The sequence below is a fragment of the Oncorhynchus tshawytscha genome, linkage group LG31, assembly GCF_018296145.1.
Source record: "Oncorhynchus tshawytscha isolate Ot180627B linkage group LG31, Otsh_v2.0, whole genome shotgun sequence".
In the NCBI taxonomy this organism is placed as follows: domain Eukaryota; kingdom Metazoa; phylum Chordata; class Actinopteri; order Salmoniformes; family Salmonidae; genus Oncorhynchus; species Oncorhynchus tshawytscha.
This window is the reverse complement of record NC_056459.1, coordinates 9,841,772-9,866,997: the sequence shown is the minus strand read 5'-3', so window position 1 is coordinate 9,866,997 and position 25,226 is coordinate 9,841,772. Positions and strand designations below refer to the sequence as shown.

The 25,226-nt window shown below is 42.0% G+C and overlaps 1 protein-coding gene across 5 annotated transcripts; it reads right to left on the bottom strand.

Annotated features, from left to right (window-relative positions):
* Window positions 1–717: 717 nt before the first annotated feature.
* zgc:153441 (retinol-DH_like_SDR_c domain-containing protein) lies at window positions 718–8,396 on the bottom strand. 5 transcript variants are annotated; one of them, XM_024395770.2, is made up of 8 exons: window positions 7,646–8,118; window positions 7,324–7,348; window positions 6,504–6,638; window positions 6,015–6,206; window positions 5,454–5,615; window positions 5,243–5,362; window positions 1,403–1,607; window positions 718–1,147 (listed from the first exon to the last, which is right to left on the bottom strand). In XM_024395770.2, the coding sequence occupies exons 2-8, from the start codon at window positions 7,334–7,336 to the stop codon at window positions 1,042–1,044; spliced, it is 933 nt and encodes a 310-aa protein (XP_024251538.1). In that variant the 5' UTR covers window positions 7,337–7,348; window positions 7,646–8,118; the 3' UTR covers window positions 718–1,041. The 5 variants fall into 5 exon arrangements, with proteins under 5 accessions (XP_024251538.1, XP_024251541.1, XP_024251539.1 ...); XM_024395773.2 differs by lacking the exons at window positions 7,324–7,348; window positions 7,646–8,118 and adding an exon at window positions 8,276–8,396 and having other exon boundaries at window positions 6,504–6,659; XM_024395771.2 differs by lacking the exons at window positions 7,324–7,348; window positions 7,646–8,118 and adding an exon at window positions 8,276–8,396.
* Between the last annotated feature and the right edge of the window lie 16,830 nt (window positions 8,397–25,226).

The following is a 25,226-nucleotide window of genomic DNA, read 5'->3' as shown; positions in this document are numbered from 1 at the left end:
CTGCCCAAGTTACACCAGGAACGCACAATCCCTCCAACAGTGCTCAGACTGTCAGCAATAGACAGGACAGGACTGGCAAAAAGTGCTCTTCACTGACAAGTCTCGGTTTTGTCTCACCAGGGGTGATGGTCGGATTCACATTTATCGTTGAAGGAATGAGCGTTACACCGAGGTCTGTACTCTGGAGCGGGATCGATTTGGAGGTGGAGGGTCCGTCATGGTCTGGGGCAGTGTGTCACAGCATCATCGGACTGAGCTTGTTGTCATGACAGGCAATCTCAACGCTGTGTGTTACAGGGAAGACATCCTCCTCCCTCATCCTGACATGACCCTCCAGCATGACAATGTCACCAGCCATACTGCTCGTTCTGTGCGTGATTTCCTGCAAGACAGGAATGTCAGTGTTCTGCCATGGCCAGCGAAGAGCCTGGATCTCAACCCCATTGAGCACGTCTGGGACCTGTTAGATTGGAGGGTGAGGGCTAGGTCCATTCCCCCCAGAGATGTCCGGGAACTTGCAGGTGCCTTGGTGGAAGAGTGGGGTAACATCTCACAGCAAGAACTGGCAAATCTGGTGCAGTCCATGAGGACGAGATGCACTGCAGTACTTAATGCAGCTGGTGGCCACACCAGATACTGACTGTTACTTTTGATTTTGACCCCCCCATTGTTCAGGGACACATTATTCCATTTATGTTAGTCACATGTCTGGGGAACTTGTTCAGTTTATGTCTCAGATGTTGAATCTTGTTATGTTCATACAAATATTTACATATGTTAAATTTGCTGAAAATAAACGCAGTTGACAGTGATAAGACGTTTCTTTTTTTGCTGAGGTTATAGTACAGAAAATGTGTACTTTCCCACAATGTATAATATAGAAAATTTGTATTTTCCCACAATATATATATAGAATACAGGATATCTTACAATTACCCTTCTGATATGAAAGTTAAGAGCCAACATGGAAAAAATATGTCAGTATCCGGGGGGCCCTGGCAGGTGGGGTTGGGAGTGTCACCTTGTTGCAAGGCGAGTTGTTCAGTTGTTCTTAATGAGTCCTACTAGCCCGGCGCTAACACCCCATAGTCTCAGTGCTGCAAGATCATCTCTTCCCTCAGGAGCTGGCTCCTTTACCTGACAGTCACTGAGAAACAAACACATGTTAACTTAAAGCTCACCTAAATGCCTAGTTATTTATATTGTCTACACTCAGAATAAACACCACATTGTACAAACATACTCTTGATGGGATACTTAACCATCACATACACACACAAAATACACTCCTCTTGTAAAAGTAAATCATCCAACTCCAATTAACACCCAAACACACAGACACAGAGTGACTGATTCAGGTTAATCCACTATACATACAGGGATGCTAAAGTCAAAGTGGTACCTGAAGTAGCAGCCACTCTTCTCCTCCAGCCCTTCATTGACGGCGCAGTAGATGGTGGTCTGGGCACCCTCCCTGGGGGTCTTCATCAGGAGCCAGGCGGGGGCTGACAGCATGGCACTCAACGTGGGGTACTTTGACTGCGAGTGGCGCCACAGCTCTGTCCGGATAACTCCGGGGTGCAGAGAATACGACGTCACTCCAGTACCTGATGGGGTGAGTGTAGGGATAGGGCCACTAACCTTAGAATGTGGACATTCAGAGACACCATGTGGCAGGGTAGCACTGCACTCTACACCAGTTATAACCTGATTTTGAAGCAACATTATTTGTTTGTAAATTTTTTGTTGTGCATACTAAGGCTACTGACAGGGGGGGGGGGTTAATAGAATCCTGAAATACAGTAATTGCAAAGGTCATGATACTCGATGAGTACTCTTTGACAAAGGCCTCAAATGTAATGGCTTTAATCCACTAGTAAACATTAGTTACCTTATCTTTAGCCATGCATTGCTAAACCATAATAGTATACAGTAAAATCCATCCATAACTATGGTAAAATACAACTAAATGTAGACCTGTGTGTTGGAGCATCTATTTTCTGACTCCGCACAAAGTTATGGCCCATTGGTAATGTATTTCCATGTAAAGAGCTGGGGTCCACAACCCCTCTTTTACTCTGCTGCTACTCTCTGTTTATCATACATGCATAGTCACTTTAACTATACATGCATGTACAGTTGAAGTCAGACATTTACATACACTTAGGTTGGAGTCATTAAAACTCATTTTTCAACCACTCCACAAATTGCTTGTTAACAAACTATAGTTTTGGCAGGTCGGTTAGGACATCTACTGTGTGCATGACACAAGTAATTTTTCCAACAATTGTTTACAGACAGATTATTTAACTTATAATTCACTGTATCACAATTCCAGTGGGTCAGAAGTTAACATACACTAGGTTGACTGTGTCTTTAAACAGTGTGGTGGATGAATCAGAATTAGTTGGGCAACATAAGTAATTAAGATGTCTTATCTGCATAATATGCTTATGTGATATACTTGTCTATTAGAATACATTTCTTTGGACTCTAGTGTTGGCAGTTGCACTTCTTCCCTCAGCTGGGGCTCAGTCACCTGGGGCCCAGAGAGGGGAGAGGTCAGGCTTGTCTTTCACATATCCCTGGTGCTATGCAGAATATCAGAAAGAGGACAGGATGGAACATTGTCTTCATATGTGAATGTGTTTTTACCTATTCTTAAACCATGTGAAGGGATGGCGTGATTAATGTGGAACCAATTACTTGTCTCCACAATGTCTGTGCACTAGTCACTCCCTCTTTTGGCATTGGGGGGAGGTGTATGGCAGTGTCTGGAACCATTGTATGTCCTCTCTGATGTTGCATTTATCCTGGGATAGTGTATGACCTAGAGGCTCACTCCCCTCAGTGAGCTTGTCCAGGAGTGGGGTCGAGAAGGGGCTTTACTTGAGTTGGGAGTACCAAGAGTTGACAATTGAGTTATGTCATTGGATGAGTTGGTGTTTTTGTGCTATACCGTACCAGGGTGAGACGGTTCCAGTTTGGAGTAGGAGGAACCAGACACTGGTCTATACAATGAAAACTGTTGACACAGCAGTAACTGTCTGCTATGTATTATAGATACCTTTCATACAAATCTTAACCTTGTGACCATTCTATGTATCTGTTGTTCGTCATGTAGGTTGAGAGGGGTGTATCATGGCTATAAAAGATATTTGTATTTTTGTGTTGTCACTTTCAATGGTTCATTAGAGATGGTGCATCATTGAAAGTCAGTGCTATTGGAAAGCTCTTATTATTAAATATGTAGTTTAAGTATAACTCTGACTGGTTAGTGAAGTTTGTCTCTCCTCATGTGGTAATACAGAAATTAACCACCACAACAGCTTGGAAAATTCCAGAAAATTATGTCATGGCTTTAGAAGCTTCTGATAGGCTAATTGACATCAATTGAGTCCATTGGAGGTGTACCTGTGGATGTATTTCAAGGCCTACCTTCAAACTCAGTACCCATTTGCTTGAAATCATGAGAAAATCAAAAGAAATCAGCCAAGACCTCAGAGAAAAATTGGAGACTTCCACAAGTCTGGTTCATCCTTGGGAGCAATTTCCAAACACCTGAAGGTACCATGTTCATCTGTACAAACAATAGTACGCAAGTATAAACACCATGGGACAACACAGCCGTCATACCGCTCAGGAAGGAGACGCATTCTGTCTCCTAGAGAGGAACGTACTTTGGTGTGAAAAGTGCAAATCAATCCCAGAACAACAGCAAAGGACCTTGTGAAGATGCTGGAGGAAACAGGTACAAAAGTATCTATATCCACTGTAAAATGAGTCCTATATCAACATAACCTGAAAGGCTGCTCAGCAAGGAAGAGGCCACTGCTCCAAAACCGCCATAAAAAGCCAGACTACGGTTTGCAACTGCACATGGGGACAAAGATCGTACTTTTAGGAGAAATATCATCTGGTCTGATAAAACAAAAATATAACTATTTGGCCATAATGACCATCGTTATGTTTGGAGGAAAAAGGGGGAGGCTTGCAAGCCAAAGAACGCCACCCCGCAGCATCATCTTGTGGGGGTGCTTTACTGCAGGAGGGACTGGTGCTCTTCACAAAATAGATGGCATCATGAGGCTGGAAAATTATGTGGCTATATTGAAGCAACATCTCAAGACATCAGTCAGGAAGTTAAAGCTTGGTCACAAATCTTCCAAATGGACAATGACCCCAAGCATACTTCCAAAGTTGTGGCAAAATGGCTTAAGGACAACAAAGTGAAGGTATTGGAGTGGCCATCACAAAGCCCTGACCTCAATCCAATAGAAAATTGAGCAAGGAGGCCTACAAACCTGCCTCAGTTACACCAGCTCTGTCAGGAGGAATGGGCCAAAATTCACCCAAATTATTGTGGGAAGCTTGTGGAAGGCTACCCGAAACATTTGATCCAAGTTAAACAATCTAAAGGCAATGCTACCAAATACTAATTGAGTGTATGTAAACTTCTGACCCACTGGGAATGTGATGAAAGAAATAAAAGCTGAATTAAATCATTCTCTCTACTATTTTTCTGACATTTCACATTCTTAAAATAATGTGGTTATCCTAACTGACCTAAGACAGGGAATTTTTACTAGGATTAAATGTCAGGAATTGTGAAAAACTGAGTTTAAATGTATTTGGCTAAGGTGTATGTAAACTTCCGACTTCAACTGTACATACTACCTCAATTAGCCTGACTAACCTGTGCCCCCGCACATTGGCTACCCGGACTATCTGCATTGTGTCCCGCCACCCGCCACCCACCACCCGCCAACCCCTCTTTTACACTACTGCTACTCTGTTTATCATATATGCATCGTCACTTTAACCATACCTACATATTCATACTACCTCAATTAGCCCGACTAACCGGTGCCTGTATATAGCCTCGCTACTGTTATTTTTCACTGGCTTTTTACTGTTGTTTTTAAAACTATACTTATCTATTGTTCACCTAATACCTATTTTTTACTTAGAAATTGTACTGTTGGTTAGGGCCTGTAAGTAAGCATTTCACTGTAAGGTCTACACACCTGTTGTATTTGGCGCACGTGACAAATAAACTTTGATTTGATTTGATTACTGTACATTTAGCCATTGAACATGATATGCAGTGGAAATGTAAAAATCCCCTAGATACATTAATACATTTCCTACACATAACTAGGTTAATTCATTTTTGAATTTGTCTAATTTCTAACTACATGTATATGAGTAGTAATAGAGCTGTAATAAGGCAACCCCTCACCTTTGGTCCTTCGTGCCAGCTCCCTAGAGAAGAGGAGGTTGGCCAGTTTACTCTGCTTATAGGCGATTACTGAGTTGTAACCTTTCTTATCAAAATTAAGGTCTTCAAAGTGGATTTTCCCTGAAAGAAGATGAGGTAGAGCCAGATAAAAATATAACTCAATTGATTATATTTATTTTATTACAAAAATATCTGAACAGGATGGGCTTACCGCCTTGATGAGCGATGCTAGACACATTGATGACGCGGCTGGGGGTGGAGGCTTTCAGCATGTCCAGGAGCAGATTGGTCAATAGGAAGTGACCTAGGTGATTGACGGCAAATTGACTCTCAAAACCTTCCACTGTGAGGCTTTTGGGACACAGCATTATACCTGTGAGGAGTAGAGGGAGAGTATTTATAGGATGGTTCAAAAAGCTCAAGCCCACAACTTTGACAATAAAAAACATGCTCTATTTCAAAGCAAATCCAGAGTAAGAAGGATCTTCAATGACAACACCAACACAATTCAGGCTCTCAAAGCATGTTGGGTAAGATCATTTTTTTTGCATATATTTTTTTTAACCTTTATTTAACTAGGCAAGTCAGTTAAGAACAAATTCTTATTTTCAATGACGGCCTAGGAACAGTGGGTTAACTGCCTTGTTCAGGAGCAGAACGACAGATTTGTACCTTGTCAGCTCGGGGATTCAGTCTTGCAACCTTTCGGTTACTAGTCCAACGCTCTAACCACTAGGCAACCTGTCACCGCAGTCTGCTGCATCAGTCTCACCTGCGTTGTTGATAAGTATGTCTAGACGGGTCTCTGTGGCAATGAATTCCCGAGCAAACTGACGTACTGAACCGAGGGAGGCCAGGTCTAGTTGTTGCACCACCACATTAGTATTTCCTGTGGAACTGCGGATCTCTGCTGCAGCTGCTTCTCCCCTGGTGAGATCTCGGCAAGCCATGATGACCCGAGCTCCTGAGAACATGCAGTACCGTCAGTCTGAGAACACCCTCATCACTTCCCCTCCAATAGAATATATAGGATCAACCCTATCATCAGCTGAACAACATCCACTATCTATCACACCCCATCACTAAGCCTCCTACACTCAGGCCTTCCATTGAAAAGCCCCCACAGTTGCCCTTAAATCCACATTTTCCTCAGATCGCATTGGAACTTGTTTGTGTCCAAAAGGGACCCCATGAAAGGTAATGTAAATCACAACACAGTTAGAGTACAGTCCAATAGAGAAGTGCCATAGGCCTTCTGTACCTCTCATGGCCATATCCCAGGCCGTCTCCTTGCCGATGCCAGTGTTGGCACCAGTGATCACCACAGTCCTTCCATGCAGTTTGGCACGGCTGCGGCATATCCCACCGGCGATCCACTTTCGCAGTAAAACATAGCCTGGTTTGGAGACAAACGGCACTGAGCCAAAATATCACTCTTACTTCTTCTTATGTTGACCTATGAACCTTCCACTAGAGGCACCCTATCTGTTGATTGTGTAAGTACTGACAGGTTGGCCACCTCTCTCATGGGAATAGAAAGCATGTTCATTGGTCACATTGGCCCACAATACTTTTGTTACTCATCGCTTTTAATCCTGGGACTATATGTGTAACATGTGGAAGAGTAAACATCCTTATTTTGGAGCACCAATGTGATCAATCCATGGACAGGGAAAGACAGAGCAACTGAGGGCACAACCTTTATTACTGGCATTGTGTAAACGTCTAGGGTCGATACAGGGACAGTGAACAGTTACAGTCCAATAGAGAAGTGCTGTTAAGACAACAGTTCAAAAGGCACTGGACTGGTTCCATATGGGAGGAATTTCACAAGCCCTAATCTACCACAATTAAAATCTCTCAACCAAACAAGATTTAATCCTGGCTTAACATTTTTCAAGTCTGCGAAAAAGATCCTTTCTTGTGGAAATAGGAATTGTTAACATAGCATATACTGTCTGTGCAATTGCAAAGCCTTTACACACATAACAGTATATGTCGGGATCTTGGAGCTACAGGGAGTAAACACATTACAAATCACAAACCTTAAATAGACACTACAATCAAGCATTACCACATACCACGGTCAGTCATGCTTCAGTGATTCTGTGGATTGTCATGTAAGTCAAGAAAAATTTACAATCTGAAGACTTTTACATCCTGTATGTTACAACACGGCACAACATACTTCATACAGTCAGTTTTGATATACAATACACTTTGTTGGTGGTTTAGTAGTGTTAACTTTTGTTGAAATTAGGCTACTATTCCCCTAGCATATATTTCCATGTAGAAATGTTAGAACAATATTACCATTATAGAAAACTGTAAAAGTAATTGAAAGGAGATCTGAGACCCACAATACATCAAGATAACTTGCATAGCAGTAGAGCTGTGACTTACTGATGGTTGTCACTGTGGTCACAGCGCCGTACTTGACTAGCTGGTTTTTCTTCAACTCTTTCCACATCTTATCAACTCTTGTTGCCAGAACAGTTTGACTACCCCAAACCAGACAACTTAGCCTAGTAAATCCCGAGCTTAGCGAGTCTGGCTATTCTTCTTGAACTGTGTTGCTTTGAATGTTGTTACAGCACGAGCAGTGATACAGATCGAGTGGCTATGAATAGGTCTAAGTATCTTACATAGGAGGTTTAGTCTTATAGCCAGATTAAACCAGAACTACTTCCTTAAACAGTCAATGGTGCACCACAAGTATGGCACACTAGTATGGTTCTCCTCCTTGAAAATTCCTTAAAGTAGGATTGTGTGGTGTCTTTAAACACTGACTATACCAAACATTAGGAACACATTCCTAATTTTGAGTTGCACCTTAAAAATCCTTCTTTAACCTGTCTCCTCCCCTTCATCTACACTGATTGAAGTGGATTTAACAAGTGACATCAGTAAGGTATCATAGCTTTCACCTGGATTCACCTAGTCAGTCTATGTCATGAAAAAACAGGTGTTCTTAAGGTTTTGTATACTCAGTGTATTTGTCAAGAGAACACCTTAAAGACAGATCTTATCTACCTCTGGTCCAGTGAGATTGTCCAAGCCCTGGTCCAGCTGCTCCCCCTCAATTTTGACATTGGTAGCAGTAGTGGCATAGTCCCTGTCTCTCAGGGGAACAGCATGCTCTCTGTGTATTTGAGTGTACTAATACTTCAACTTTTGTTATGATGACACATGAAAGGACCTAGTCTATGGGTAGGACCCACTGAGGTATGGGTAGGACCTAAAGTGCCACCTACTGGCCTATTGTAGGGCTACCATTTTAAAATAGTAATAGTGAAGGAAAATAGGACAAAAATATGTTGCTAGATTTTGCATTGGCTAATTATTCATAATCAATGGAAGTTATTTTACTACAAAAAAATCTGGTAATCATATTGTTGATGTTGTCAAACACTTTGATTAGCAGGCTACCAGTGGTTATATTAGCATGTAAATCTAGGTGGGGCAAACTCCAGCAAAGCCAATACACAACCCAACAGAACACTAAACAATACATTAATTGGACTATAACAGTGACAAACTGTGCTGACAAACTTATGGGCCTACATAAAACTGTCCCAACAGCAGAGTCCCAACAGCAGTCCCAACACCTTACCACTACTGCACCTGGCTATCAGCGGAGCCTTGTCTGGCAGCGAAACAGTTCATTCAGCCTAATTTACTGCCTTTAAAAAAACATAGCTGATATGGCTAACTTGTGTAAACAAATGTGGTTTCTACTGACAATTGAGATGTACAAACTGTGGCATAAGGGGATGACGAGCAGATAAGAGGCAATTCGAAATTGCGATTAAGACATTAATGAGTAAGCTAGGATGGACATAATCAATATAACTATTTGTTCAGCACTTTTGAAATGTACAGCGACAGAATTCAGAGCATAGGCGGTTCTCACAGTATTCTCCCTGTACACCAAGTCAGAACCGTAGGCGAAATAAAAGGGGGAATATAAACACACAATGAAAGCTCTTACAATATTCGATGATGACATTTCTTAAAAACAGACTTTGAAGGGAATGAAGGGAAAAGGAACCAAATTTTTAGGTTTAGTCACATGGGCTACTAACAGCTTACTACACAACATACACTTAGTATTGCTTTACACTATACATATCTCCCTGGCATATCACATCATTTATGCAGCAGCATACAAGACATTTTTGGACTCATCATGTTGTACTATGCTCACTTGAACATGAAGGTGGCAAGGTGGTCCTTTGTGGGCAAATTTTTTCATCAAAGTCTGGCATTCTCTGGATTTATGATGCTTTCAAGAGAACTGGGAACTTGAAAAAAAAAACACGGTTGAATCATCTTCAGGTCAGAGCTCTAGAAAGAGGCCAGAGTTCCCGACTTGAAAATCAGAGTTGAATTACCGTTCAAAATGTATTTTCCCAGTCGGCGCTCGTTTCTTTCTGAGTTCCCAGTTGTCTTGAACACACTGAAGTCTGAGATTTCCCAGTTCCAAGTTGTTTTGAAAGCGGGAGAAGTCATGTTTGACAGCATGGCCAATGTTGAATGTTTATCCTTTTAAGCTTGGAAAAGAGACCCTTAAACCCAGACTTGGACCACACATCCACTCCAATGAATAGCAGGCTAGTGATTGCTTTGCAATTCTTGCAGTTAGCCACTTATTCCTTCCAAACCACTCATTGTTGAATTTGCGATTTCCAACTTGTTCTGTAATGTTTATGTCCAACACTGATACATTTTATCTATCATTTCTCTTCATATGACAAGGATTTGCCAGTAGATTGTCGACTTGATTTATGATGATGACCATTTTGAAAGTATGATGTTGACATGAGTATGATGTTGACATGATCAGTCCAATCAAAGCTACTGTAGATATAACGTGATTTGACGTCCTTTTATCTGTGGCCAATGACCTTGAGCCGCCTTGGATGGGCACTTCTAATGTAACTCAAAAGCAGCATTCAAGGTCTTGAATTTTCGAGCTCTCCCCGTAGAATTTGTTCTGAGAACATTTTCCGCTGGCTGCCCCACCACTATAGAAAGTACTGAGCTAGGCTGAAACACCTGAATTTTGGAACTGCCTTACTCCAGAAAGCAAAAAAAGACACCATCTTTGTATGCATCTTTATTAATTCAATGATTTTTTATTTTATTTATTTATTTACATTGTTTGCAAACTGATACGTGACAAGTATTAATGCCAAAATAACATGCTAAACACCCCCCTGCCCTGAATGACGGGTCGCCACTACAGGCTGAACTCGAATCAATATTGAGTTAGTAACTAGTGAATTTGGAAAAAATCTAATAAAAAATATATGCGCATGTGAATTTTGTCATTTAGCTAGCTGAGCTAGACCCATCATCTACCAGTGGGGACGCTCCTTTATGTATACCGGTGCCGCCGGTTACAGCGAAATACTCTAATACTCTGCTTACCGGTACCTAGCTACTAGCTAGCTAACGTTCGTTAATTGTTACAGTACCGTTAGGTAGCTAGCCGTTTTTTTAACCAGCTTTGTCAGTTTGTTAGCCACTGCTAATACACCCAGTTGTCACTCGACGCTGGCCTCCTCCGGTAGCTGGACTGGTGCGCAAGGATACATACCGATTATTAGCTAGTTAAATTAGTTAACACCAGCTACCTAACGTTAGCTAGCTAGCAAGAGATTCCGATCGGAAACGGGAGGGGCAACGGTCGGATGATAGGATAGGTAGCTAGTAGCTATCTAGCCAACACCTGTCCCACGCACGAGCTAGCTACTTTTTGTTTAATGGTTTGGCCTAGGTCAAATCAAATGTTATTGGTTGCTTACATTATATACATTTTACAGATGTTATCGCAGGCGTAGCGAAATGCTTATGTTTCTAGCTCCAACAGTGAAGTAATACCTAACAATACGAAACAATACACACAAATCCCCCCAAAATTAAGAAAGAAATTCAGAAATATCAACTAGCTATGTAGTTCGGTTGTGGGCCTTAAATAGCGGGTTGGCGTTTGAGAGCAACGTCGGTATTACTTGCACATGATCGTGCAGTTTACAGACACTTCTTCAAAACATGTAGAAATGGCAGATTGACAAAATGAATGTTAGCTATATGGTATATTAGCATACTACTATTGCTTCTGGTAATCGCAGTTAGGTAAATAGAGCTACAGATAAAACGACTCTTTGAAAGCAAAAGTGGTGAGTGAGCCATTTACATTGTATTATTAAGACATTCACATGCATGGCTGCAACATTATAACAAAATGCCTGACAACTTGTACCATGGAGAAACGCATCGAATTTGAATATGCATGATGTGGAGATAGTCATACAACGTCCACAAATTTATCAAAATATATCTGCGCGTGTATTAGGAGTTGAACAAAGTACATTTTTGGAAGATGGAAACATTATAAAAGTTGTAATCGTGTGCTTTTTCATGATGGAGATGGTCACCCCGCCCTTGTTTTAAGATCGTAGCCAATCAGAGCGTTTACATCAAAACTGGAAGTGACGTAGAGATTTGCTTGCGCCTTCCTACGCGAGCCAAAAAGGGAAAAACGATAGCAGTCACCATTCTACATATCTTTGTTTTCCACTTCACTTCTCCGCGGTTTGTTGTACTTTTTTTATTTAACTTCGGCAAAAGAGTGAACAAGGTAAGTAATTTGCATGCTTCGTGAACAGATGTAGATGTTGCCAGTTGTTGAACTCAGTTAGCTTGCTAGCTAGTTAGCAGTGGTGCTAGCTCAAGTCTTGCTGTTTGCATGGAGTCGTTGCAGAGTGGGCTGCAGGAAGCCATGCACACTGCACTATCCGAATGTCACTACTGATCCAGGACAAGTTCGTTTGTATTGCTAGTTGTAGGGAATGTGAAGATTAGAAGACTGGAAACTGATCTTGGACCAGTGTTCATGAACAGCATTTTCTCTTCACACCTTTTTGGGCGACCAGACCAAATTGACATAGAAATGTTTTTTATAGATCTGTCATTCGCTTTGAAAGCATGTCTATGTTTCCGTTCTTAAGTTTCGTTTTTGCATCTTTTACTTTCAGTTTTGTACACCAGCTGAAAATAAAATATTGTTGGTTATGGAAAATATATTTCATAGCGGTTTAGATGGTACAATGATTCTCTACACTATACTTGTTTTTCACATAAAACTGAAATTAAACAAACTATTAGAATTTTAGCATCCAGGAAATGGAAGAGTGATTTCTGTATAGTGCATCTTTATTGGAATTTATACACACAGTTCATGCACAAAATTTGGTAAAGACAATAAAAATAACATTTTCTCTTCCTCTAACTACAACCACACCAGCTTCCCCCTTAACTGGACAACACATATGCAGCGAATAAAATACACAAGGAGCAAGTGCTGATGCTCCACTTTCTGACTTTGCATGATTGCCACACTGCCTTGTCCAGGTCATGTGCCAATATTCCAAAACATGATCATAGATATCATCATAACATCCATATTATATCAACTAATCTACAGTTATGAGCATTGCGGACTCAGACGTCAATATGACAGACTCTGAGGTCAACGCCACAGACTCGGAGCTCCACATGGAGTGTGTGGAGGAGGATCTGACGCCGTGGCAACAGCAACCAGATGAGGAAATGGAAGACACAAGCAAGGGACCCAGTAAAGGTGAGCGTGCTGTGTGCAGACTCGGTGTAACCTGCTTCTCTCGGTCATGTCATTCTGTATGTTTTGGGACTCAATTCTCAATAGCAACAGTTTCAGCATGATAAATTTACAGGTGCACCTTGTGCTGGAGACAATAAAAGGCTACTCTAAAATATGCAGTTTTGTCACACAATACCATAGATGTCTCAAGTTTTGAGGGAGTGTGCAATTAGCATGCTGACTACAGGAATGTTAATTTCTCTACCATACGCCGCCTCCAATGTTTTTTTTAGAGAATATGGCAGTATGTCCAACCAGTCTCAACAGCAGACTGTGTGGAATCACAGCAGACTGTGTGGAATCACGCCAGCTCAGGACCTCCACATCGAACTTCTTCACCTGTGGGATTGTCTGAGGGGGTGCTGAGGAATATTTCTGTCTGTAATAAAGCCCTTTTGTTGGGAAAAACTCAATCTGATTGGCTGGTTTTTGTCTTCCAGTAGATGGGCCTGGCCCCCCCCCCATGGCTGCGCCCTTGCCTAGTCATGTGAAATCCATAGATTAGGGCGTAATGAATTTATTTCAATCAACTAATTTCCTTATATAAACTGTAACTCAGTAAAATCTTTTAAATTTTGCATGTTGCGTTTGATATTTTTTAACAGTATACTCTGTATCCCTCAGTTACTCAAGTGTTTGCATTATTTTGGCAGTTACACATATACGCTTGGCAACTGTTTTGACTTAATTTATTTTTTGACTTACTGACCTGTAGCATAAAACATGTTTCAATGGACACATGCAACCAACATGTTTAAGCCTCATAGGGAGTATATTGACTTTTGCCCATTTCTGCAGCACCATTACTACCCAAACCAGTGGCCCTGACTCAAGTGCTGCAGCCTCTTCCGACCTCCATGCCTCAGGTGCTGCAGATGCCGGCCACTATGCTGCCTAGCACCAGCAGCACCACTGAGAAGAACATCATATTCACCACACAGGTACACAGACATGATTCTGAATGCCAGAGAAGCATGTTTGTTCTACATCAAAAATGTATATATGAACTAGTGATGGAGGGATTGTTCTTAGTAGATTGCTGATGAGCAGCAGCACGTTTCTGGTTGACAACAGTGGACGTTGCAGTGCTTCATGGACTTGTGTTTTTCTATAGGAAGATTGAGCCTCAGTGAGTACAGTTACATCCACACAATAATATGATTATGGATAGTCAAATTAATATAGTTAAATTTAAATGTTTACATGCTTTGTAAGAACAATTTCCCTAATAATCATGTTTACATGGACACATCTGAAATCAGGGTTCGGGATAGGACTTTGATAAATGCAGAAAATGTCAGATTTTGCCCATTCATCCTCAATGGCACACATACACAATCCATTTCTCAATTGTCTCACAGCTAAAAAATCCTTCTTTAACTGTCTTTGCCCCTTCATCTACACCAGGTATTCCCAAACTGGGGTAAGGGGGTAAGCGCAATGCTGTCGCGGTACGCCAAATTAAACTGTTTCTTCACATTTTCAAACAGTCCATTTATGTTTTCCAACGGGGCTATACATTTGGGTGAGTTAAAAAAAATAAAACATTTTGGAGGGGGGGGCTCATTTCACTGCCAAAACTAAAATGAAACCATCTAGTGTTCATCGAAATAACAACACGATGTCAAATACAGGTAGCCTATTCAAATAATTACCATCCAATCACATTAACCGTTACCCTCTCACAGGAATTCCACTAATGGTCCGTATGTAACCAAACGTAGCTGCTGCTCATGTTGGTATCTGTACTGATGGCGCAAAAGCCATGACAGGGATACATAGTGGAGTGGTAATGTGCATGAAAGCAGTTGCTCCTGACGCCACTTGGGTACACTGCAGCATCCATGAGAGGCTCTTGCTGCCAAGGGAATGCCTGACAGCTTGAAATACGTTTTTGATAGTACAGTGAAAATGGTTCACTTTGTTAAAGCAAGGCCCCTGAACTCTTGTGTATTTTCTCCACTATGCAATGATATGGGCAGCGACCATGTAACACTTCTACAACATACAGAAGTGTGCTGGTTATCAAGGGGCAAAGTATTGACACATTTTTTTAAAATTGAGAGATGAGCTTAGTTCTTTACTGACCGTCATTTTCACTTGTCAGACTGCGTGCATGATAAGTTTCTCACACGACTGGCCTATCTGGGTGATGTTTTTTCTCGCCTGAATGATCTGAATCTAGGATTACAGGGACTCTCCGCAACTATATTCAACGTGTGGGACAAAACTGAGGCTATGATTAAGAATTTGGAGCTCTTCTCTGTCTGCATTAACAAAGACAACACACAGGTCTTTCCATCATTGTATGATTGTTTTGTTTGTTGTGCAAATGAACTCAAGCTTACGGACAATGTCAAATGTTATATAGCGAAGCACCTGAGTCAGTTGGGTGTGTGTAATTACGCAGGTACATTCCCGAAACGGATGACACAAACAACTGGATTCGTTATCCCTTTCATGCCTTGCCTCCAGTCCACTTACCAATATCTGAACAAGATAGCCTCATCGAAATTGCAACAAGCGGTTCTGTGAAAATGTAATCAGAAGCCACAGCCAGATTTCTGGATTGGGCTGCGCTCTGAGCATCCTGCCTTGGCAAATCGCTCTGTTAAGACTCTAATGCCCTTTTCAGCCACGTACCTAAGTGAGAGTGGATTCTCGGCCCTCACTAGCATGAAAACTAAATACAGGCACAGACTGTGTGTGGAAAATGATTAAAGACTGAGACTCTCTCCAATACAACCCAACACTGCAGAGATATGTGTATTCTTTCAAGCACACACTTGTCATTAACATGTGGTGAGTTATCATTTTTTGATGAACAAATAAGGTTTTATATGTAAGATGGCTAAATAAAGAGCAACATTATTATTTGTGCCCTGGTCCTATAAGAGCTCTTTGTCAATTCCCACGAGCCGGGTTGTGACGACAACTCACACTCATTCTTATGTTTAATAAATGTATCATATAGTGTGTGTGGCAGGCTTACAATGATGGCAAAAAACAACATTTGAGAGTGCGCTGACCCTGGTGCTGGAGGGAGTACGCAGCTGGAGGTTGAATGTTTGAAGGGGTACAGGACTATTATTAAGTTTGGGAACCACTGATTGAAGTGAATTTAACAGGTGACATCAATATGGGATCACAGCTTTCACTTGGATACACCTGGTCAGTCTGTCGTGTTCCTAATGTTTTGTACAGTCAGTGTATTTCAAAGATACACATTTAGTTTTTCTGAACTAACTTCACTCGCGCAAAAGAAGGAAGCTCATTGTCACGATCGTTATAATGAGTGGACCAAAGCACAGCGTGATCTGGGTTCCACATATATTACTAGGTGAAACTAACAGCAAAACAATAATTCTCAAAAGGAAACGTGAAACTAACAATAGTGGTAACAGGCAACTATACATAGTCAAGATCCCACAAAGGGGAAATGGCTGCCTAAATATGATCCCCCCCCCCAATCAAAGACTTCTTGTGCAGCTTGTTTGCTCGTTGCATGCACATATATCACTGTATAAACAATAAACAGCTGCCTCTGATTGGGAACCATACCAGACCAACATAGAAATATAATCACCTAGATGACCCACCCTAGTCACACCCCGACCTAACCAACATAGAGAATAAAAAGCTCTCTATGGTCAGGGCGTGACACTCATGCAAGCCTATGTGCAGATCAAATACAAATCTAGAATTCTGATTAAGGCGTTTGCTTGTCCTAAAATGTCAAAAGATTGCTCAGTAAACCAGTTATTTTAATCAGCGTATGCTTACTTTGATTATGACCGTACGCCAATTTAAAATATGCAGAGTCGAGGTCGACTGATTTCAAGTTTTCATAACGATTGGTAATCGGCATTTTTGGACGCCGATTACATTGCACTCCACGAGGAGACTGCGTGGCAGGCTGACTGAACTCTTGTTACGCGAGTGCAGCAAGGAGCCAAGTTTAGCTAGCATTAAACTTATCTTATAAAAACCAATCAATCTTAATAACATAATCACTAGTTAAACTAGTAATATCATCAACCATGTGTAGTTACCTTGATTGTCCTGCGGTGCATGTTAATTTAACATCGAATCACAGCCTACCTCGTGAAACGGGTGATGATTTAACAAGCGCATTCCTGAAAAAAGCACTGTCGTTGCACCAATGTACCTAACCATAAACATCAATGCCTTTCTTAAAATCAATACACAAGTATATATTTTTAAACCTGCATATTTAGTTAATATCGCCTGCAAACATGAATTTATTTTAACTAGGAAATTCTGTCACTTCTCTTACGTTCTGTGCAAGCAGAGTCAGGGTATATGCAGCAGTTTGGGCTGCCTGGCTCGTTGCGAACTGTGTGAAGACTATTTCTTCCTAACAAAGACCGTAATTAATTTGCCAGAATTTTACATAATTATGACGTAACATTGAAGGTTGTGCAATGTAACAGCAATATTTAGACTTAGGGATGCCACCCGTTAGATAAAATACGGAGCGGTTCTGTATATCACTGAAAGTGAACGTTTTGTTTTCTAAATGATAGTTTCCGGATTTGACCATATTAATGACCTAAGGCTCGTACTTCTGTGTGTTTATTATATTATAATTAAGTATATGATTTGATAGAGCTGTCTGACTGAGCGGTAGTAGGTAGCAGCAGGCTCGTAAGCATTCATTCAAACAGCACTTTCCTGCATTTGCCAACAGCTCTTCGCTGTGCTTCAAGCATTGTGCTGTTTATGACTTCAAGCCTATAAACTCCCGAGATTAGGCTGGCAATACTATTATGCCTATAAGAACATCCTATAGTCAAAGGTATATGAAATACAAATGGTAGAGAGAGAAATAGTCCTATAATTCCTACAATCTAAATCTTCTTAACTGGGAATATTGAAGTTCATGTTAAAAGGAACCACCAGCTTTCATATGTTCTGAGCAAGGAACTTAAACGTTAGCTTTTTTACATGGCACATATTGCACTTTCTTCTCCAACACTTTGTTTTTGCATTATTTAAACCAAATTGAACAAGTTTGATTCTTTATTTGAGACTAAATATATTTTATTTATGTATTACATTAAGTTAAAAAGTGTTCATTGTCATTATTACAAATATATATATTATTTGTAATAATGACAATTTTATATAAAAAAAAAATATATATAAAAATCGGTCGTCTTTTTTTATTTATTTAATCGGCATCAGCTTTTTTTTTTGGTCCTCCAATAATCGGTATCGGCGTTGCAAAATCAAAATCGATCGACCTCTAATGCAGAGTAAGGTGTTTACATGACTAATGTCATATTCGGCCTATTTCCATAATCAGTTTAATATTGAATTATTAGTGTGCATGTAAACGTACTGATTGCGGTGTCATTTCTGTGGCGTAGAACAGTCAAGTGGCCACACGGACCATAAGTGTCAAACCAGCGGGGTATATCCTGAATCGAGCAGACGTGATTGCTTCTTCTGAATTTCAGAGAGAGACGTGTTTGTTCTATATCATATATTTCTAACTGCAGCCTGCCCTGATTGTTCTCAATTAGATTACTGCTGAGCAGCGAACGTTTAGGTTGATGACAGTGGGCCAGGCTGCGCTTCACGGACTTGTTTTTCTATAGGAATAATGAGGTTAAGTCATTGCTAGGATCTTTTGTCTTTCTGTGGTGCAGAACATTCAAGGGGGGACACAGACCATAAGTGCCAAACCGGTAGGATATATCCTGAATGGCCAGCCCATCACCGTGCTGCCTGGTGGTAAGTAGCTAACCATTAGACATGTCTGTTCTTGTTATCTTATCAATGTCCTGATAGATAACCCAAGTATTTCACTGCCCACCGGAAACCTAGAAGTAACCACCTTTTTAGTGGGATCCAGAGAAATGTGATAGGGAGTGTTTTGTGTTCTGTAATTGTGTCATGCAAACTTTGGGTCATAAAAGAAAGGATATATTTCTTCCAGTGGGAAGTGATTTGTAAAGTGCAAATAGACAATAGCTATGTTTCCATTATTATTCCAGTGATTAAATGTTTTTGTCTACATTTAGAAAGTTTGCATAGAAATAGATGCAACAATTGCCTGCTACAGTGCATTTCCATTAAACTGTCTTGTGTCGATTTAAAAACGGCTGGATGTAACAATGTCACACCTCGCAAAAACCTTGTGTCAAATAGAAATGTAAGTGGTTCATAAATTGGCAACCGGCTGCATGCCCTCCCACCCGTCCGTTTCATGTCTTAGGTCGGCTGCAAAAGCCAGCATGGGTAGAATGCAAGAATTGACTAATATTTGCCATATTCTAATAATTGTTATATGCCAACATATCCTAACGGTCCGCGCCATGGTGAGACTTGCACTCCTGTAGATCTGACATAATTTGATGGTGAAACTTGCATCCAGCCAAGCAAAAAAACAAAGCGTAGCAATTTTAGGCATTCTTGAAAGTCGGGACAATCCTTGTCCTGCAAACAGTCAGCATTTCAAATTAAATGTGGAGTAGAGCTTTATAGATAACATCACATACCCCCGCATGCCATCCAAATTATTTGGCAATAATAATTTATTCAGTTTGACAAAAGTAAAAATCCACCTCTGTCGCACAGATAAAATTGTCGACCATTTAGAACATTTCTCCTGTAGCTTCCGTCACAATGTTATGTTTTTATGCGACATTGCTTTTGTCGAATAAACCTTCCTATTGTGAGTGACTCACTACTGTTTTTCCTCCAGGCCAGGGAACCCAGCTGCAGCTAGCGCCCCAGCAGGTCCCGTCTCAGCCCAGGGGCAGACCGCCCGCCAGCGGCTTCACCACAGTGCGGATCCCCGTCACCCTCACCATCCGCACCACTAACGGAGTCCAGACCATCAGCACTGTGGCCTCCAGCGGGGTCACCCTCTCATCCTCCCCCACGACCCTCCACACCACCGCTCCATCTGTCACAGGTAAGGAAGGCTCTATTCCTTGTGGGCCATCAGTCTCTCCACAAGTTGAACACAGGGATTGTAAGTTAAATTACAGTCTTAGCAAACCAATTATTGTCCATATGAATTTAAGTCTAATCTCAAAGGGTTGACTTTATTGTTAAAAAAAAAAGCCACCTTCTGATTTCTGTTATGGATCATTGTCTTGGACACTAATCCTGGTGTGTGTGTGTGTGTATTGTTTCAGCCAGTTTTTCAGGTGCAGCAGGAAGCCATGCTGTGAGACCCCTCACAATCTCACCCAGAGCACAACAGCATCCGACCCCGCAACCAGCTCCCAGCACTAACAGGTCCCCTGCTACCAGTGGTCCGAGCACGGCTCCCTCGCCTAGTGCACCCCTCAGAGGTTAGTAGTCTCCAGGAACACACAGCTTTCCTGTAACAGCTAACAGAAATAGGATGGTGTACTGCATACATCGTTCAGATATTACTACTGTGTAGCCTGTTGCTGTTTCACCACTCCAAACAAGAAATTGTCTATACAAATAGAATATCCTATTGAAGTCAAAGGTAATTTACTACTGTCCAAGCCCCCCGTTGTGTACTGTGATTTGGCACATTAAATAGTTTTCATACCCAGTGTACTGGTGTTTGTTTTGCAGTGAGTGCACCAGCCCCCGCCAGCCCCAAGATGTGCAAGCGCTGTGGATCAGAGTACAAATTGGTCAACGCCCTCCGGGGCTTCATGTGTGTAAGTGTGCCTTAGGTAGACTTTGTACTCTCTTTGGGAAATGGATATAACTTTTTAGCGGATGTTGACGTTCATATAGATATTATTAGCCCAGGCCCGACCGTGAAGGACTGTTGTGGAAAGCTCGTCCTTATGTGGCAAAATCCTCTGCTATTATGTCATCTCCTCTAGAAGCGTCCTGTGAAGTGTTAAACACTGATAATGGTAATGGATAGAGATGTATGAATATTGATATTTACCATACTGGTCCCTCTTCTAGCTCTGCAGCAAGCAGATCGCCCTGAGCCTGGATGCTATCAATGCCACGCTTTCCTCCAAATCTTCCAAGTCCTCCCAATCCACCGCCTCCTCTCCCTCCTCCTCCTCTTTGTCCTTCTCCAAGACCTCCAAGGAGCCAATCACCACGCCGGTGCGACCGGTGTGTGTGCCCGAGGGTGGCAGCTCCGTCGTGGAGACCGACCAGCAGGGCAAGCTCATCATGCTGGTGGAAGACTTCTACTACGGCGTGGACAAGGGCCGCAACCTGAGTGGTGCACCAGTGGAGGAGCCGCCGGGCATCTTCAAGTGCGTCCACTGCAAAAAGACCCTGAAGACTAACATCAAGTGAGTGGATGTAGTGTGGGGAAACAGGAATTCATGTTCACGTTTTACTGAATTGACTGAAATCTTACCCTCTCACCCACTTTGTCCTCCATCTTCCACTCCTCACTCTCTTCCAGGCTGATGAACCACATGCGTCACCACGTGGAGATGACGGCGCAGCAGAACGGCGAGGTGGACACGCACACCGCCTGCCAGCACTGCTTCCGCAACTTGGCCACGCCCTTCCGCTTGCAGTGCCACGTGGAGAGCGTCCACAGCCAGTTGGAGTCCACCAGTAAGGACTAGCTAGCTCCCCACTCGCCCACCAACCATTCAGTCATACCACATACAGTCACTGTCGCTAAAACAAAGTGAATCTATCGGCACTTGCCGTCCCACCAAAATTCTCCCACGTAGTCAGAGCACATTATCAGCACTAGATGCTGATATATTGCCTTTTTGGGAATTGGGTGAATTTAACCCTTTGCCTATGGTGGTCACGCCCACCGCGGAAATCAAATGAACATAATCCCCATCAAAATCCGTCTGTTTAAACTCGAAATATCCAGTTTCTGATATATCTGCGGTGAATGTCAGACCATGAGACATCCCGATAATCTGTCTTGTTACGAAATCGTATGTGGCGTCCGAATGATTTTGGCTACACACTAATATGGACCCCTCTGTTGAAACCTGAGACTCTCGTGAACATGCTCCAGGTCGCTCACAAGATTTGTCTGAAGGTTCCCGGTTAAATGAATGGAAGTGTATATGGAGATAGTTTAGTGCCTAAAATACATGTAAAAAAAAAAAGAAACAATTGTTTCCTGATCTTTCTTATCTCTCAGATATTAGGACAGTCACTTCAGAACAAACTTCCTTTAGATTTTTTGTTGGACTATCTGTTCTTCCATGTAGTGAATCTGTTATTCAATACGTTTCTATTCTATTCAATGTTTCATGTTCTTTTTTGATACCTTAAGGGGTCTTAAAATTCAAAACCAAATAGTTAAATGATCCTTGGCATGACCATCTTAAAACAAGTTCATGTAATAGTTTAGAATTTCATTGCCACTCTAGTAAGCAGTCACTCTTATTCAGTGACTTTCAATACGTGCATACAACAAGAGGACTGAGCACTTACTCTCGGGCCTTTTTTCTGTTTATCACAGCTAAGTGTAAGATCTGCGAGTGGGCATACGAGAGCGAGCTTGCCTTCCTGGAGCACATGAAGAACACCCACAAACCGGGAGAGATGCCCTACATTTGCCAGGTAAACAGTGCCCACTTGGGGCCCGATTCAGACGTAGGAAATCTGTTCCTTTTTTGCGCATTTTGATTGAAGCACTTTTCAGTAGTTTGGTATTCAGACTTACCATATGCAGGTGTGTAACGGGCTTTTTTGGTTGTGGCTTAAATTTGATTAAACTGCTAAAAACACTCCCACTTGCTGGCCAACCATTTTTCATTCAATAGGGATTTCAGTACATTTATCGAAAGCCATCCCTTTAAATAAAATTTGAATTCTCTGCAGACTCAATATAATATATATCATGCGAAATGCAGCAAAATGCGTTATACCGGGTTATTTCTGTATTTTGCAAGTTATATATCTTCAAAATGTGATTGCTGACATGCAAAACATTTTGGGACTATATCAAAAATGGTCTACTAAAACAAATAAAAATTAAAAATTGGTAGAGTTTTCCTTTAAGTTCATGGTGTTATTTCTGTATTTTGCAAGTTATAGATGTGCAATGTGATTGCTTAGAGAAAACCCTTAGAGAAAAGTGCATAAAGGAATAGCGTTCCATTTAAGCGCACTTAACTCTGATCGGAATCGGCCCCTTGTTCATTATTTATACTGTCTCTAAGTCCATATACACTCTCCGACCAGTTCATTAGGTACACCCATGTAGTACTAGGTCGGACCCCCATTTGCCTCCAGAACAGCCTGAACTTTTTGGATAATTATGCAAGGTGTCGGAAATGTTCCACAGGGATGTTGGTCCATGCTGACGAGATGGCATCACTGCAGATTGGATGGCGGTATATTCATGCTGCGAGCAGCCCATTCCATCCATCTCACCCCAAAGATGCTCTATTGGGTTGAGGTCCAAGGACTGACCAGGCCACTCAAGTAAACAAAACTTGCTGTCTTAGCATAGTTACAAATAGAAATCAAACTGGATGGACATCAGAAATAGAGGAAGGACTAAGAACAAACGAGAGAACTATTGTAAAGTAGACTGTGTCTGTAGAATGTGTATAAGATGTATGGATTGAAGGTAGAAGCAGAAGTGTTTATTAGTTTACTTCAATTGGGGGATTGGCGATCCCCAAAAAATTATGGGGAATTGGAAATGATGCAGATAATTACATTGGAAGCAACATTCTTTCCGCAATATTAAGCTGATCCACCCTCTAGAAAAAAACAAAAACAAACTTGCTGTCTTGTTCCAGGTGATGTTTTTCCACAATTGTCCAGTGTTAGTGATCATGTTCCCACTGGAGCCACTTCTTGTTTTTAGCTGATAGGAGTGGAACCCGGTGTGGTTGCCTGCTGCAAAAGCCCATCCTTGATGAGTTGTGCATTCCGAGATGCCGTTCTGCATACCACTGTTTTACTGCACCATTATTTGCCTGTTTGTGGTCTGCCTGTTAGCTTACACAAAAGCCCCGGATGGCCGCCATTTCTGAGATATTGGATCCTGCGCACCTGGCACCGATGGTAAAACCACGCTCGGTCACTCGTTTTGCCCATTCCAAAGTAAAACTGAACAATAAAGGAATGCCCTGATGTTTGTCTGCTTGCAAGCCACGTGACTCACTGTCTGTATGAGCGATCCATTTTCATGAACGGGGGGGTCGAATAAACTGTCCGGTCAGTGCATTTCTATGCAATGTCCTGTCTAGAGGAAAAGGTCAGTATATCAACATGTAATGTCTCCTAATGCAATTCACCCCTCCCTCTTCTCTCTTCTTTGTGAAGGTGTGCGACTACCGCTCGTCCCTGTATGTGGACGTTTTTGCCCATTTCCGTGAGTTCCACAACGGCACGGCCAATCTGCTGTGCCCCTACTGCCTCAGGGTGTTCCGCTCCAGCAGCAACTACCAGAACCACTACAGCCGCCACCAGGTAAACCCAATGAGGCTATATGCCACATCAGATACATGTGGTACATCTATGGCCATTGGCAGCCAGTCTATTCCACTCCACCCATTTTCCTATGTGTTTGTGTGCAGAAAAAAAAAGTGTTTAAATGCGACCGGTGCCGGCTTCAATTCCTCTTTGCCAAGGACCGGGCAGAGCACAAGGTGCAGTACCACAAGACCCACCTCAAGCCACGGCAGCTGGAGGGCCTGAAGCCTGGTACCAAGGTTTGTCTGTGTGTGTGTGCGATATTTTGAAATTTTGAAATATATATATATACTGCTCAAAAAAATTAAGGGAACACTTAGACAACACAATGTAACTCCAAGTCAATCACACTTCTGTGAAATCAAATTGTCCACTTAGGAAGCAACACTGATTGACAATAAATTTCACATGCTGTTGTGCAAATGGAATAGACAACAGGTGGAAATTATAGGCAATAAGCAAGACACCCCCAATAAAGGAGTGGTTCTGCAGGTGGTGACCACAGACCACTTCTCAGTTCCTATGCTTCCTGGCTGATGTTTTGGTCACTTTTGAATGCAGGCGGTGCTTTCACTCTAGTGGTAGCATGAGATGGAGTCTACAACCCACACAAGTGGCTCAGGTAGTGCAGCTCATCCAGGATGGCAGATCAATGCGAGCTGTGGTAAGAAGGTTTGCTGTGTCTGTCAGCGTAGTGTCCAGAGCATGGAGGCGCAAACCAGGAGACAGGCCAGTACATCAGGAGACGTGGAGGAGGCCGTAGGAGGGCAACAACCCAGCAGCAGGACCGCTACCTCCTCCTTTGTGCAAGGAGGAGCAGGAGGAGCACTGCCAGAGCCCTGCAAAATGACCTCCAGCAGGCCACAAATGTGCATGTGTCTGCTCAAACGGTCAGAA